The sequence below is a fragment of the Empidonax traillii genome, unplaced genomic scaffold, assembly GCF_003031625.1.
Source record: "Empidonax traillii isolate 1590-97213 ecotype Southwest subspecies unplaced genomic scaffold, ASM303162v1 scaffold1200:size254552, whole genome shotgun sequence".
Lineage (NCBI taxonomy): Eukaryota > Metazoa > Chordata > Aves > Passeriformes > Tyrannidae > Empidonax > Empidonax traillii.
In genome coordinates, this window is record NW_020956393.1 from 46,227 (window position 1) to 59,583 (window position 13,357).

Sequence of the window (13,357 nt, forward strand, 5' to 3'; positions counted from 1 at the left end):
CACATTGCCTACAAAAGTTAGCAGAATATGCAGAAGCATGAGGAACAAGCATTCATGGTAAGACAGTGTGGCAAAAAGGCATCAGTCGCCCCTGAAAGAGAAATCAGTCTAAGGAGGTGTCAAAACTTTCCAATTCATCTGAGGTCCCTGAGGGTTAAGGGCTTTATCCAGGGTGCCGTTTCACTCAGTTTCTTGTTTTGAACTTTGGTTCAGTGCCTGATGGGTTTGATGCCTGCAGGGTCCCTGAGTGCTGACACTAACTCTGTGATCTTTCACTCCTGGGCTACCTCATGGTGCATTTTGTGCTGTATTTTATTCTATGGGATTGAACATCTGTAGCTATCCCCCCTATAGTCACAAAGCTTTAAAAGCATGCGTTGCTAAGGGGTAATCTGTCCCGTTTGAAGGATAAAATGTTGTGGAGTTTGAAGGGGCTGGGAGGAATCTTTTTTATGACACCCAGGCATTACAGTAGTGCTGACCTGCTTTCTCTTTCAACTGTGTGCAAAATAACAGAATCAGATAGAGGAGAATCAAGATGAGACCCACGATACTTTTCTGCTGATATACTGTTGGTCAAGCAACCAGCAACCTGTGTTTTCCCATAGGCCACTGCAAGGCCAAAAAATCTGATTCTTTTCACCCACGTTTCTTCATCTGTTAAACTGGAATAATGATATTTGCTTTACTTTGCTGGGTACTTTTGGGTCTACAGATAAAAAGTATATGATTATGACTGAAATTTGAAAAGGCAAATGGAAAACAATGACTGGAAAACTTTACTGAGTGGCTTCAAACCTCTGGAATTGTTTGAGTCTGTTTTCCATCTCTGTTTCAGGTGATACTGTCTTTTTGTCACCACCTGTTTTTTCAGTCTATTTAAAAATCCTAGTTTTGCACCATGTGCCTGTGCTAATCTTTCTCTCTTGACACTAAAAATTGTTCTGAAATCCAAGTTGCCTTCATCAGTTGTGCAATATTGTATTTTGTTGAACCCTTCCTGAGCAAAGAGCAAAAGCATTTGCCCTAAATGGAGAAAAAGAAGGATTTTAAGGCAAATTTACCCTTTAACCTTTTAACACAATAGTATAAGGAGAAACTACGAGTTGAGGGGCTATGGTGGGGAGTTGACAAGGGCACTTTCACAGAGCCCTGCAGAAAGTTTGCTATTGTTTCATTCACTGAGGCATTTAGTTGCCAGCGAGACAGGAAAGACCAGTATTCATCTCCAGGTGCAGCTGGATTACTGCATCGGTAGGGCTTCATTTGCACGGCTCAAAGCAGTTATTTCCACCAGTCTTTGATTCATCTGTGGTTTTTCATAACCAGTGCAGTGGACGAGTTTATTCAACCAGGGAAGATTCTTCCTTGAGGAAACAGTGTGTGTGTTGGGGGTGTGCACATGTACATGTGTGTGACTGATCCATTAAGAAGCAATTTGTGCTGTGATAGTTTTATTGTCACTGTGCTACAATTCAGAAGAGAGCTGAAAGGGCTTGGGAGTCATGACAGCAATAGCAATAGAGGTTTTGAAGAGAATTGTCTATAAACCACATTTTTTTCCCTGTAATTTTCAAAAGCTGGCATGTGTTTCTTTCTAAGCCCTGAAGTGACTCTTACAGACCCCTGTAGGGGGGGGGGGGGGGCAAAGTAGGAGGCAAATTACCATTACTTTCACAAGGACAGGGACACGGGGAAGTCAGAATTTTAGAAACTGGTGTAATTTTATTACCAGTCATCTCTCCTTTGTCTGCCAGTGTGGATCAATATGATCAATAAGTGAGATAGCCATCTGAGAACAGAAAGAGGAAAGCGGTGTGAAACACAAAACCTTTACAAATTCCTCTCTTTTCACGTCCTGCTGCTGTCTCCACCCTCGGCGCTTTGTGACTCCTCCTGGCAAGCGGTGATGCTGGTCTGCCCGGGCTGGATCAGCTCAACCCTGTGCGGAGCTCAGCAGCTGGCGGTGCAGGAGGGCTCTGCATTCCCTGCCCCTGCAGGGAGCAAACTCTCACCTCCGCGGGCTCGATTTCATGAATGACTCAACTCGGCTATGAGAAAACAGCCTTTTAACCTGTGCAAATGAGCTGGAATCTTAGAGGGATTAACCTGTCTGATAGTTGAATTTATAAAGACTGAAAGTCCAGGTGATTTCGGGGGAGTGGAGGACGACACAGGAATGGGACTGTGACTACATGGAGAATGTGCTTTGGAGCTGAGGAGCACCCACACTCTGCTCCACTCACCCTTTTGCATGACAATGGAGAACAAGTGCTGAGATCAAGTGCTGGGCAGAAGCAGCAGTGCGCTGGTGAAGATGGAGAATGGCACAGGGGACAAGCAGAACCAAACTGTGCTGCCACTATCAAGCCAGGAGATCATTACAGTTGAATACCAAGTGGTTACCATTCTCTTGGTCCTCCTCATCTGTGGACTGGGCATTGTGGGCAACATCATGGTGGTTTTGGTGGTCCTCAGAACCAAACACATGAGAACTCCCACTAACTGCTACCTGGTGAGTCTGGCTGTGGCAGATCTCATGGTGCTTGTGGCTGCAGGACTACCCAATATCACAGAAAGCCTGTATAGATCCTGGGTGTATGGCTACGTGGGGTGTCTCTGCATCACTTATTTCCAGTACCTAGGGATCAATGCTTCTTCTTTTTCCATTGCTGCCTTCACCATTGAGAGATACATAGCCATCTGCCACCCCATCAAAGCCCAATTCCTGTGCACTTTTTCAAGAGCCAAAAAGATCATTATTTTTGTCTGGGCTTTCACCTCCATATATTGTATGCTCTGGTTTTTCTTGCTGGACATTAATACAGTAGCCTACAAAGAGACTACTGTTGTGTCCTGCGGCTACAAGGTATCCAGGAGCTATTACTCTCCTATCTACATGATGGACTTTGGCATATTTTATGTTGTGCCAATGGTATTGGCAACTGTCCTCTATGGCCTGATTGCTAGAATACTGTTCCTGAACCCCATCCCTTCGGATCCAAAAGAAAACTCTAAGACATGGAGGAATGATGTGGCTCACCAAAGCAAGCCTGTAAATTCCAAGATGACTAACAGAAGTTTCAATAGCACTATTGCTTCTCGAAGGCAGGTAGGAACAGCAGTTTGAAATGCCTTTCTGAAATGTAAAGCACAACTGGTTTAGAGTTCACTGTTCTGAAGCTGTAGAAAGAGGTAAAACATATTCTGCCTTTTTGCTAACTAGTCAAGTTGAAATTCTGTGATATGTATACACATATGTATAAATATGGGGTTTTTTTCTTGCTTATTCATTATTACCTACTGCAATGACAAAAAAAATAGCATTTTATTTCCCATATTAAAAGCATTTAGGGAGCACCAATTATGAATGAAACATTTTCAATTATAGTTTCTTTATATTACAGGCTGTTAGTAATCTTGCCAAATATACAGTGACTTTTGAATAATTTTTGGGATCTGAAGAGTAGGAACTAGCCTGGGAATTTGGGAGACTTGAAGTTTGGTCCCAGTTAAGGCAGTTTGTCACCCAGCAAACACAATCATGTTGCCACTTTTCCTGTCTCTAACTCTCCAGTGAAAAGTCAATTTAAGGAAATCTGTATATAAAAGTGCTTTTTAAATGCTAATATCTCGGTTACTCTCTCTCTTTTTATGTATTGATGGCTCAAAACTGGTGCATAGGTTTGACTAGCTTCTTTTTATATTGTTAAATATGTGTACTGCCCTGTGTCGTAATACCAGTAGAATATAGCTAGTAGATTAATGCCTGGCTATTTGCAGGCATTAATTACCACACTGCCTCATTCTCACACAGCATGCAGCAAGTAGCACAGCTGGTGCAATGGCTGTGTGAGAAGCACAGGGTGCATCCTTCTCAAATGGCTCTTGGGAGCAGGCTCCAGTCAGGTCAGGCAGCCTGATGTGAGCATTGGGAAGCAGTTTTGTGCTGAGTGCCTTGGCTCTTGACTCTGCATGGTACCCCAGTGGGACGCTTCCTCAAGCTTCTGCTTCCCTACACTGTACAGCTCCCTCAGGAAACCAAACTGAGCTGTGCACCTTCTCAGACAACCTGAATGCCCCCTTGGGTGAGGGATTGAACTTTATATTCTTCTTATTTTATGTAGATTGCTACTGTTTAATGAGAGGGTCCATGTTTTCTTCTTACAGAGATAGCATGGACCTCAAAAGGTAACTGAGCTCCTGCTAGAGCATCGAGCACTTGCAGAGCACTAGAGCCCGCTTTGAAAGGCACAACAGAAACATGTGGGCTATGTTATATTTGATTACATTGCCAATTATAGTTAATAGTCAGATAAGAACTGTTTAGTGTTGTTTTCCTTTGTCCATTAATTAGCAGAAGAAGATAATCTGATCTTAAAGTTCTCAATATCACTTGAGTACACATGCTTGATTGCATGTGCTTAGCATCACTTGAAAAACAGACAAATCTTTTACATTGAACACTGCTGAATATGGATGCTGCTTTATTATGAAACCAAAAGGTGAAGATTATAATGTGATATCTTTTATGTCTTGTAAAGACAGCAAGACTTTTTCTAAAAGCCCAAGTAATCTGGTTGCTTAAAGTAGCCTCATTACGAGTAAAGCTCGCATTTACATTCAGTACAACATGGGAAGCAAAGCAAGGATATTATGGCATTATTAGTAATATTTTTTTACATATTAATAGCATGAAAAAGCCAGTGGTGTAAAATGAGAAAAGTCCATATTCAAAAAAATCTAGCATCTCAAGGGTTAGTAAGACACACAAGTGAAAATTTTCTGCTGCACTGGCAAAGCCACGTATAGCTGACAGTATAGTTTGGCCTCACAGTGAGTCCTGCTGTCATGTGAAACTATCTGTCTTCTCAGAACTGTCCTTGTGTTACAGGGAGTGAGTTGTATACAATGCCCAGCACATAATCTAGAGAAAAAGTGACTGAAAATGTGGTGTACACTTTCTCCTTCTGTGGCAGTTCTCATATTTACCCAAGAACATTTCTACAAAATTACATTTGTGCATGTTTCTGTGGTGGGTTGGCTCCTGCTCTTGTCATCCCTTCCTTCTCACTCTTTTATTGTTTCAGTGTGGTTCCTCCACTGGCTGCAGTCCCTGCAGGCAGTGCCAGCCTTGCCAAAATGTACCTCCTCTGACTTTGGTGTTCCCCCACTGTTTCTCGTTCTTTTGTTCTCTTATCCCCTCTTTCTCTCTTTTTAGCATTTTTGGCATTCCTTAAATATGTTTTCCCAGAGGCACCACCAGCTTTGCTGATGGGCTCAGCTGTGTCCCGATGGGTCTGTTGGAGCTGGATGGAACTGTTAGTGTCCAGCTCGGGACAGTCTCTGGCTTCTTCTCAGAGAGACCACCCTTCCAACTTGCTACTGTAAAAACTTGGACATGGAAATTCAGTACAGTTCCACTGAGTGGTTATAATTACTACTACATTATATATATAGACAGTAGAGAGTGAGGTTCTGTTCCTGAAGGTAAATGGATGGACCATGTTCAGTTTCATTAGAAAGGATATTTTCAGACTCTGGTGTAAACAGACATAATTTCAGTACTAAATAGTAGTCAAGAGGGAAAGCAAGGTGTCAGTTCATTAATAGAAAATGTGTTATTCAAATTATTCAGAGCAGATTTTGCGATAAAACAAAGGTTCCCTAACAAGTAACCACAACTAATATGAAATGTCTTTTTTACAGCATAGAGTATGAGGGAGAAAAGCTTTTTTTTTTTTTTGGGGGGGGGGGGATCCTTAAATTTGCTAACAGTGCTTCTTTTCTTCTAGCAGTACAAGTACTAGGATCTCTCAGCATTTCTAAAATGTTAATGTTTTTTCTTCTGGAAATTTGAATAATTTTGTTCTAATTACATCAAGAAAATGTTCTGAAGACCCAGGCATGGTCAGAAGGAAGACAAGAGGGAGAGAACTCAAAACTGAAGGGTATAAAAGGCATTTTACTGACATACAAGAAAACTCTGAAAATGGGAGAAAAATTAAACCTTTTTTTTTTTTTTTCTAGGAGTATCTGTTCTTGAACTACCTTGGCAAGCAGCTCATTATCTTTTAAAAGTGAGCAAGAGGCCATGGGAAGCAGATGGGAAGACAAGGAAGGGATCTAGTCCTCTTTTTATTGCAGCTAAGAGTCCATACATTCTCTGGCTGATGTGCTCAAGGAATCATTACCTGAGCTGTGTGCTTCCTTTTCTCTTTCACACATGCTCCTCGTCTGCCTGGTTCTCCAGATCAGATCTTGGTGCTGGCTGTGTTGAACTCTCCCACATTTCCATTTTATCCCACATAGCTCAGCCCACAGATCCCAATTTTTTTTCTTGTGTATTCATGATATGAACACTGAATTACATGTTTGCAGGTAGATTTCATACTGCACCCAAAGGAATTCCTAGTTTCCTCAGGCATCAAGGGGACTGTGAAAAATAAATACAGCCTTAGATAACAAATGTTGTTTATACTTGAGGTGGGATCCAACTCACTAAACATTATGCATATCTTACAAAGTAAGTTAGTTACTTAGTCCAATCAAATCATCTAAGGTCATTATGGTCAGTTATAACAGGCAGATTACCCTCTAGAGAAAGTCCTGTCTTTGACAGTAGTGCAGTCTGCAATGACCTGCTCCCCTGAGAAATCCCTCTGTTCTGTCACAGCAGGGCAAGTACAGATTTCAGATTTCAGCTTTCAGTGCAAGATAAGTTTTGTAAGGCCTACATGAAATGCTCAGTCTTATAATTTGATTTCACTTGTGATGTTAGTATATCAAGACCTTAATCTTTCTATTTATTTAATCCTCCTCCTTGTTGCATAACTTCTTTTTTGTTACAAGATCATGGACTGGGAAATACAATCTCTTTTCATTGCAAGGAACACCAGCAACCACAAGAAAGATATTATTACATACCTTTAAAACACCAGAGCAGTTATCACTTTTGCCTATCAATGTAAGAAAGATTAGTGTTCAAAGGAGAAGGAAACAACTACCAAACTCTGAGTACCGCAGTAATGAAAATGTTTAATAAAAACACTTTCTTAGAATGACAAGGTTTTGGAGCAGGAAAGAAAAGGAGAATACTAGTTCAGAATTAAAATATTGGGAATCTATTCAGTAAAATACATTTTGAACATTTTTAGAACATTCTCAGAAATAAAAATATAGGGTTTGAAGAATGTTTGTATGCAACCAGCACCATATTCAATCTCAAGCACTTCCCTGTCATTCAAAATACACTTGAAATTTGGACTAAACCAGGTTTGCTCAAAGCCTTTTAATCATGTTTTCAATCTCCCTAACTAGGAATAATTTGTACTCTGAGTGTAGGATATGCAGTGTGCATCCACAAGAAAAGAGCAATCAGTGTATCCTTGCCTTTACCTGAGCAATGAATGAGGATGCTAATACTGCTGCTTTCAGAGAGCTTTGGTGTATATGCTTATGGGTAATAAAAAGTCTGTTCTCTAAAAGTTTGTCCTCTTAGAACTCCACAATGTCAAATAATTAGCCCCCTCCCAGATGCTGTTTAGTTGTGTTTCATATGAAGTGATTTGAAAAAAGATATGGCAGTTTATTTAAACAAAGTGGACCAAAATTTCCTCTAAACTATTCGTGTTCAGCCCCATCCATCACAATGAAGATTTTTGGTGTGGATAAGAAAGCAGCAATTTTTCCTTAAAGACATGCTCAGGAAAAATGTAAATTGTCAATGACTGGTAACAAAGTGCCCTGCAGAGCTTCTGATAGTAAAATACTCTGACGCTTGTGTAGACTATTATCTACTGAATGCCTTACCTGATGCAAGAGATCTGTTAGTTGGGCTCAATCCAGTTGTTCATCCAAGCTCCACAAATAGTTACTTTCTTCCTTACAATGTGAATTATTTTCCATGATGAATTATTATTCTTCATTGAATGGATTTGCTCAGTTTGGAGGCACATGCTGGAGCTGAGCTGGGGTGAGGTGAGGAGTCCTGAGACTTCCTGAGCCAGAGCAAGTCAGTACTGAGTCACCTCACTGCTTGCTGCCATTTTCACAGGAATTTCTGTTTTAGAAGTGATTTGTAGATAAGGAAAGATCATCATTTGAGCTACCTAGGACATTCACATTTTGTTTTATTTCAATGACTGTGCACTAGAAAATTAGAAAAATAGTCTATAAGTTATAATTAAATGTATCAGGTGACAAGAAAAGGAGATAGTACTTCTCTGTCTCATTTTTTACTTCTACTGAACACAGCTGTAGGAAAATTGAAAGTGAGGGTAAAGGGAGTAGAATTATAAGATAAATATGAATAGGTATATTTAAAGACAGATAAAGATACATCAATTTGTGTAGAACCTTTGCTCTTCATCACATTCTTTATCATAATACCTATAACAAAACCAACAAATTGACTTATAGGCATATGTGTGAGAAGTTGAAAAGTCTAAGGTCTACATCAATCAGCTGACTGGGATAACACCTGGAAGGAGTACATTAACAAAAACTAGGAAGAAATGGGATCCAAGTGTTTTTTTCTTCTTTAGAATTTTTTTCTGAATTAAATATTCATTAGAAATTCCCACTGAAGGGCTTGTCCACAGTTTTGCTTTGATTCTAGAGAAGCAGGAATGCACATGTTCATTTCAAGGTGAGTAGTAACCCTCTGCCCTCTTCTGCCTACCTCTGTGTTCCCCCAGGTTACCAAGATGCTGGCTGTGGTTGTGATTCTATTTGCATTCCTATGGATGCCCTATCGCACGCTGGTTGTGGTCAATTCCTTTCTCTCCAGACCCTTCCAAGAAAACTGGTTCCTGCTATTTTGCAGAATCTGTATTTATTTAAATAGTGCCATCAATCCTGTAATTTACAATCTCATGTCCCAGAAATTCAGAGCAGCCTTCAGGAAACTCTGCAACTACCAGCAGAAACAGGAGAAGAAGACTGCCAGTTACAGTGCAGCCCTAACTTATAACGTCATCAAAGATTCGGATCACTTCAGCACTGAGCTGGAAGATATTACTGTCACCAATACCTACCTGGCCTCTGCAAAATTGTCCCTTGGTGATACATGTTTGTCATCTGAGGTAACAGTTAATGCATTTCAGTGTTTTGTGTGGAGTCCTCATGAGCTGGAGCAGGTTGCTGGGCATGGGGCTGTGCTGGGATTGCTTCAGCCAGGGCAGCACCACAGAGAGCTGGGAAAGGCTGAGGGTAGCAGGTGATGCACCAAACAGGGCATGGCAGGGAGGGAGGACTGCCCAGGTCTGGAAGGTAATGATTTTGAAGGACCGTGTGCCAAGCATCATGGGAACTGGAGGATCTGCAGCATGGGGGAGGATGAGGAGAAAGACACAGATTAAGCCTTTTTTTCTGAGGAGCAGAGGGCAATAGTGAAGCATCAGAAGATGGTGCTCGTGCCTGGTGCCTCACCTACACATCTGGCAGGAGGATATTATGTGTGAGCAGTAGATGTCTGATCTCAGCGATTCCTCCAGGCATGCTCTGGTTGCCTGCAGGGAGGGAAATGGGGCATTTTCTGGGGTCTCACCCCCTGGCTCCAGCTGGGGGTTAAGTAGCCCAGTGCCACCATGCAGCTGGTGCTAGGAGAAGATAAGGTTGTCCTGCACACCAGCCCTCTGGTTCTGAGAGTGCTGAAAGCCCCATCCACTTCCAAGCCAGCAGCAACATCCCCAAGTGTAGTACTTCTCTCTAATCCAGCACTTTTCTACAAGATGATGTATGTTACTGATTTCATGGTGCTTTTTTACACAATGCTACTTAAATGCTGTTTGTAGACCTGTATGCTTTAGAACTTACAGATGATCCACAGAGAGGCTTAGTTCTTATTTGTATTTGCAGACGGTATGAGAATGATTTTTTTTTTTTTTCGGTTTACTTCTTCTCTCCTCTTTTTCAGGCCTGAGGCCCAGCTTCTTCTGTTGTACACAGACACTTGGATGTTTTGTTCCTACCAAAGGGTATGAAATGTAAAGACATCTCTGCTTACAGAATTGCAGGGATTACTATAATCTCTACACACCTGCCTGTGTCCCACAAGAAAAAACAGCCTCTTGGGAAATTAAAAGAATATACTACTGAGACTAACTGAACAAAGCACTTAATACAATATAACTTTAGGAGGGTGAGTTGGCTTCTGTGGAATACCCAAATGCTTTGTCTCTTTAACTGGCTGAAGAGTGGTCTGCATTCTCAGGCTTCCTAGGACACGTCCACAGATGCAGAGTGGGGCAGTGGCTGATGCTCCCAGTGAAGCTAGGAGTCAAGGAGAGGAGCTGCCCTTATGTGTGGCTGCACTGGGCGGTACCAGCAGGGCCTGTCCAACAGCAACCAGAACCACTGATAACAGTAATTACCTGCCAGTGACTCCCTCATCCCACATCAGAGCAAATCCAGTTGTGGGCATCATAGCACACTTCAATAACAGGTATCTGATGGCAAAGAGTGAAAAATCTTTCTCTTCTTCTTTAGTTTATTTTCACCTTGAACAGCATGAAATAGGAGGACCACTGAATGAATTTGCAGCAGGGAATAAACAAAAAGTCAGTAAGAAGCTTTTAAAGTATCTTATTTTTTCATCAATCTAGTTTACAGATGTACCACTTTAAATGTAAGTCTCAGCTACTATTGAATTCTGTCGGAACTTGACAGGTATTAAAGAGTATTGGACAGGCTTTCAACAGTTCTTCTTCCCTTGGTTCGATAGCAATTTTGTCTAAGAGTGCCGCAGGGGGGTTGTAGTTTCAATTTAGGTAATGTCTAGGGAAAAGAGAAAAAATCAGTGAAAAATGACACCTTTAATTTTTTTTGTCTCAAAGTTTATCTATTAGAATACTTTAGAACATAAAGTATTTTCAGAACAGAAGTCACTGTGGCTTCTCACTTGACAGCATAGTTGCTTCCATGCTTTTCTCGCACAGACACACGATAAGCAGCCTGAGGCCACAGTCTCTCTGCTGTAGCTGAAGACAAAACAGTATGTACTGCTTTGGCTTTGCTCTAGACCAGATCTTGTTCTTGCTAGAATTATATTTTCCTGTTTCTGTGCAGCAGTTACAGAAACTGAGGAAGGTGCCTTGTTTGTTATGAACATTTTGTGCAGCTTTTGTACACGAAATTTAAAAACTTGAAAAAAAAAATTTCTGTTCTAGTAAAAAACCTATCCAGTGTGGGACAGAAGAAGTAGCCCCTCCAGCACTGTAAGGCTTTCCTGTCCAGTATTCTTTTACACACTCTGCTGGTTCCCCATCACTTTCATTTACATCCATCCATATTTGCGAACTCAAAGAGATCTAAAATACCCTGATAGACCTCTGATTTAAATGTTAAACTCGTGAATTGTGAACCTGTGTCTGCTGCATCCAAAAGATTCTGTTCGACACGCTCTGCATGGGAAGAAGAAACTGAACAGATTGCCCACAGACGTTGTGGATTCTCTCTCACTGGAAATATTCCAGAACAGTCCAGATGCAATCCTGTGCTATGTGCTCTAGGATGACTCTGCTTGAGCAGAGGGGTTGGACCAGTTGACCCACTGTAGTCCCTTCCAACCTCACCCACTCTGTGATTCTGTGATTCTGTGATTCTGTGATTCTGTGATTCTGTGATTCTGTGATTCTGTGAACAGTCTGTATCGTACTCTGTCTGCACCCTTGCTTTAACTTCTCTTTTAACTTTGCTGAGCTCCACAGGGATTTTCTAGCTTGGCAGAGTGATGGCAAAGACAAGGAAGGGACCAACAACAAGGAAGTTTTAACCAGCAGTATAGGTGTGACTGACTTCTGGGAGCTGGCAGAGATTTGGCTGGAGCAGACCCAGCTGCAGAACCCATGCAGGCTGCGTTGCAGTCTTTCCTAAATCCTCTGCATTGTGGCTCTTCCTTCTTTATGGGGGGCTGAGGCTTACCAGCTTGTCTGCCTGAGCAGCATAGACCATCAGGCTATTGCAGTAGGGTCTATGTGCAGATACTCCAGCACTGTGGTGCCTGAACACCCACATGACTGAAAGGGGGATGTCCAGACTACTTTTGAAATAATAAGAACTAAAATGACAGAGTAAGGCACATGGCAGCCAAGTGAGCAAAGCTGGCTGGGGTTCAAGAATCAGAGACAAGGATACCAATGTGTTCTTGAGTTAGTATCTAACAATTGTCTCATAAATAGAATTCTATAGCTGTGACATACACTTTGAATAAACTTTTGCTTTGTAGAGCTTGATGTGAAATGACAGCATTCTATGACACTTTACTGCCCGTGCATGCTTAAAGCTACAATTTGCCACCACAAGCCCTAGTCAAGGAGAGGTACCACCACCTGTGTAACATTTCCTCCAAAGCACCTATCAGAGAGAAATTAAATTATCTGGGAACGTCACACAGGAATTTATGTTTGCTTAGCCAAGAGGCATATTCAAAGTCAAAGCAAGTTCCTGTATCTGACTGAGCAAAAGGCTTTGCATCCATGAGCCGGCACCACTTAAAGCTCATGAGAGGCAATCCCTGGGTCTGAACTGGAGGCAGAAGGTATGGAAGTGGCCACCGGTGTCACTGGTGTCGGGAAATCCTTTTGCTCTTCATATGCTGTTTTCAGTCAGGCACCTTTCAGAGCAGGCCCTGCTTTCCAGACTTTTTAAAGAGGTAGTAGAACTAGTTCCTTTTCTTAAAAGGTGAACAGATGGGCAAAGCGTGCATTGCACAGAAACCTGACTGTCCAGAGAGGAGAAAAACTGCCTGGGTAAGGACTGACCTCAGTATTCATGTAATGACAGTAACACAAACTCACATTTTTATCTCTGCACTCTTCAGAGCACAAATGGAGCTACAGCTTTTAAAGACTGACAATATCAGAAGTCAACTCTGCTTTCTCAGCCTCTGTTCCATAGTTCTTTTTTTTTGTTTCAGATGCTCAGGTGAGGTATTTAAGTCCATATTCTTAGTGAGGTTTCATCAAGGGCTAAAATCTATGTAGATGGTTTTGTATGCACCATCACTTGGAATAACAAATGAAGTGGAATGTTTCTGGTATTTATTTGTGCAAATAGAAATTATGATGCTTGCAGAATTGTGCGCAAAAATGCAATATTTAAAATTGAAGTTTTTAGTTAAGGTGTGTTTTTAACTCATAATGTGATGTGATCGTGTCTTTATAGATGTTAATTATGAAATCTACACTAATTATATACTGATTCCTACAGCTAACACTGTGAAACTTTGTTAGGTATGCTAATGTGGTTTTAGATCTATGTCTGTGTTTGCCCTTCTGTTTATAACAGCAATCAACTTTTTTCTTGTACCTAGATGTTGTAAATTAGACATGTGAGCATGTGTTTATTTAAAAAA

General features: G+C 41.3%; 1 protein-coding gene across 1 annotated transcript; it reads left to right on the forward strand.

Moving 5' to 3' along the window:
• The first annotated feature begins 1,979 nt into the window (after positions 1 to 1,979).
• TRHR (thyrotropin releasing hormone receptor) lies at positions 1,980 to 11,571 on the forward strand. The gene is made up of 3 exons (XM_027905759.1): positions 1,980 to 3,112; positions 8,700 to 9,086; positions 9,920 to 11,571. The coding sequence occupies exons 1-3, from the start codon at positions 2,318 to 2,320 to the stop codon at positions 9,923 to 9,925; spliced, it is 1,188 nt and encodes a 395-aa protein (XP_027761560.1). The 5' UTR covers positions 1,980 to 2,317; the 3' UTR covers positions 9,926 to 11,571.
• The last annotated feature ends 1,786 nt before the right edge of the window (positions 11,572 to 13,357 follow it).